Source organism: Triticum dicoccoides, chromosome 2A (genome assembly GCF_002162155.2).
Source record: "Triticum dicoccoides isolate Atlit2015 ecotype Zavitan chromosome 2A, WEW_v2.0, whole genome shotgun sequence".
NCBI lineage: Eukaryota > Viridiplantae > Streptophyta > Magnoliopsida > Poales > Poaceae > Triticum > Triticum dicoccoides.
The window spans coordinates 583564565-583567566 of record NC_041382.1 but is presented as its reverse complement, the minus strand read 5'-3'; the positions used below and the strand labels follow the sequence as shown (position 1 = coordinate 583567566).

At 48.8% G+C, this 3002-nt stretch overlaps 1 protein-coding gene across 1 annotated transcript; it reads right to left on the bottom strand.

Moving 5' to 3' along the window:
• Positions 1 to 1226: 1226 nt before the first annotated feature.
• LOC119359627 (BAG family molecular chaperone regulator 3-like) lies at positions 1227 to 3002 on the bottom strand. The gene is made up of 2 exons (XM_037625754.1): positions 2683 to 3002; positions 1227 to 1869 (listed from the first exon to the last, which is right to left on the bottom strand). The coding sequence occupies exons 1-2, from the start codon at positions 2960 to 2962 to the stop codon at positions 1640 to 1642; spliced, it is 510 nt and encodes a 169-aa protein (XP_037481651.1). The 5' UTR covers positions 2963 to 3002; the 3' UTR covers positions 1227 to 1639.

Sequence of the window (3002 nt, the reverse complement as noted above, 5' to 3'; positions counted from 1 at the left end):
GCGGCGCTTCGTCAACTTCGTCTTCGTCCGTCTACGCATGCCCGGTGCTGGCAACACCGACGCGTGCCTTCGTCTACGATGTGTCCCCAGGGTTGGCAACCCCGGCGCGACGCGTCGTCAACATCATCTCCGTCCTGGCGCACCACTACTTCGACACCACTGCGCCCACGACTAACTCGGCGCCCCCTTGCGCCCGCGGCTCCACGGCGACTTCCTCGACACCGGCCACCCCGACTCGACATCGACCACGGCATTCTTCGCACGGCTACCTCGACCACGGCTCCACCACACACGCTCTCGGCTACATCGACAAACGGCACAAAGGGCTACCGCCTGCTTGAGCAACCTCGTTGGTTTCCACTCCGGCCACGACTCCGCGATGCGTCGACCGTTATGACTGTGGGGGGTGTCCGTCGGCTTGCCTTCGGATTCTTCTCCAGTCTCACCATCTGCGTCGCTACCGTTGTGACTGCGGGGGGATGTTGAGTAACGTGATTGTATTAGGAAAGACGAGATAGACTAGGATTTATTCCGGCTTGTCTTGTACTCCAAATTGATCATTGTACTATATATATGCCCACGAGGCTCAAGCAATACAACGAACTATTCCACCAAATCCCTCTCTCCCTTCTAACACAGTACATGACCATTGCTCGTCCCGATCTCTCATACATTGTTCAATGAGCTTGATCATGCAAGCTCCTCTCTTCCCACTTTAATCTCATCAAAAGGATCGTCCTGTATCTCGAGGGAACCTCGGATTTCAGCCCCCACATATACCCTTTTCCTCTCTCTACACTCCTAGCTTATTCAAATGCAGGCTGGGCCGATCACCCTGGCACTCGACGCCCCACCTCGGGATTTTGCGTATTTCTTGAGATTAATTTCATATCTTGGTCGTCAAAACTTTAACTTGTTGGTTCTAGGTTGAGCGCCGAGGCGAAGTATCGGGTCGTCACCCATGTCGTTGCCGAGACCTCTTAGTTGTGCCAACTTCTTCAGGAGCTCCATCACCCATCACAAAGTATCTATTGTGATAAGATGTGATTGGTTTAACAACCGTGTACATGACACATGGGTAAGAGTTGATAAATTTGGCATCACAAATGTGAACTCTAAGCATTTATTTTACTCTGGTGTCCAATGAACCATTCATTCTGGCTTCGCAAGCAACTCAAGTGTATTATGCCCAAGATCCCGTTGACAAATCTCATCCACAACTTAAGTGTGAGCACGTCTCATGACACATTGATACATCTCATCCATCTAAGTTTGCACTCTCCGATCTAACTTGTTAACATGCATGACATCAACACTTAGACTTGCAACTCTGGGAGCCTAACCCTTACATTATCTAAAAAAAGAAAGAACTTAAAAACTTGCAACCGGCTACAAATTGCACAATCATGCAGTTAACTAGTTAAAAGTTGGTAGTACCCTAACTCTCACACGAGGAGGTTCTTTGCCCTTCCATTCCATGGAGTGGTAGTCAAGTTCTGATGATCAACAGCAGCGAACCACACCATGCATCAGCTCTCAAATAAGTTCCTTTTAACAACTTTTTCTGAGACTGACTGGCTGATGGTATGATTGATTTGATTTACCCTAACTGTTAGCGAGGTGGGCGAGGCGGGCCGGCCTACACCTTGATAAAAGTATGATACGGGCTCTGCATGGCCTGGCCTGCGAGTGTGGCACGGAGCTTGATGTCCTTGAGGGCAGGGTCCTCGAGGAGCAGCACCTTGTCCTTGTCCCTCACCCCAACCATGTGGAGGTGGTCGCTGTCCTCCCTCTCCTTGCCCCTGAACAGCAGCCTCTGCTCCCTTGGCTCCAGCCCCGTCACCATGGAGACTACCACCTTCAGCTCATCTGCACAGATTAATTTTGCAAAACACATGTTAGACCTTGATCCGCAGAAATGTACTTAGTTTATATTCGGTGTACAAGCAAACAAGGTGGAGGTAATTTCCACTCATGTTCCTACTCTGAACCATCGTGTGTACATTATTTATAGTGATAGAAAAACACAATGAGCTTATGCTTTGTACTAAAAAAACTCTGAACCATTGTGTGCACGCTGGCAAGACAGGAAACCTCCCACATTATTGCAAGTCCGTGCATTTTCTTGATAAACAATTACAAGGACAACTCCATGACTTAGTAAGGAGGAAGGAGGGGGTGGCACAGCACTGATCCTTGTCATCAGTTGTTTATTACTGAAGCAAGGAGGTGACCTTGCTCATGGACATGCATATCTCCACATCACCTTGCGAAGGTTCAGGAGCTCAGTATTCAGTAAGACTATATATATACACAAGATGGAACTAGCCAACTAGGCACCATAGTTGCTGTGAATCTACATGTACTACTACATGTTTGCAAGATCAAATCAGCACCATAAAGATGTGCACCAGCATGTGCTTACTACACTTTCTGTGAAAAGATGAGTGCTCGGGGGAATTTTTTTTTGAAATGATGAATAATTGTTTTTGAAATGAGCTTGGGGGATATTCATTCAACTTTGGCAACATAAAGAGGTGCTTGCTACTTTAGTACTCACACCAAATGAACCACTTTCCAAGAACACATACATTCTACGAGTCACACACTAGTCATGTTCATAACTTCATATACATTCTCTAAAAAAAATCAAATCAGCTTTGCAAAGACGAAAGTACTCACCAAAGGTGCAGGTAGCTCCAATGGAGACCTCGTGCCAGGAGTAGCCGGTGGCCACCCTGACGGTGATGACCTCGACGTCCCCCCTCCCGTCCCTCCTCTGCACTAGCATGCCCCCTGGCCGCAACTCCCACTCGATCTCCCCGCTGCCGCCGCCACCACGGATGCCACTGGCGTCGCTGCCGTTGTCACTGCTGCTGCTGCAGCTGCTGCTAGACCGGCTGATCTTGGAGGAGCTCTTCCTGAAGAGCCTCTTGGGGTTGGGGCACCTCAGCTTCATCATGGTCGCTTGGATGACTCTGCTGTTTTTCCTTGCAGTTGGT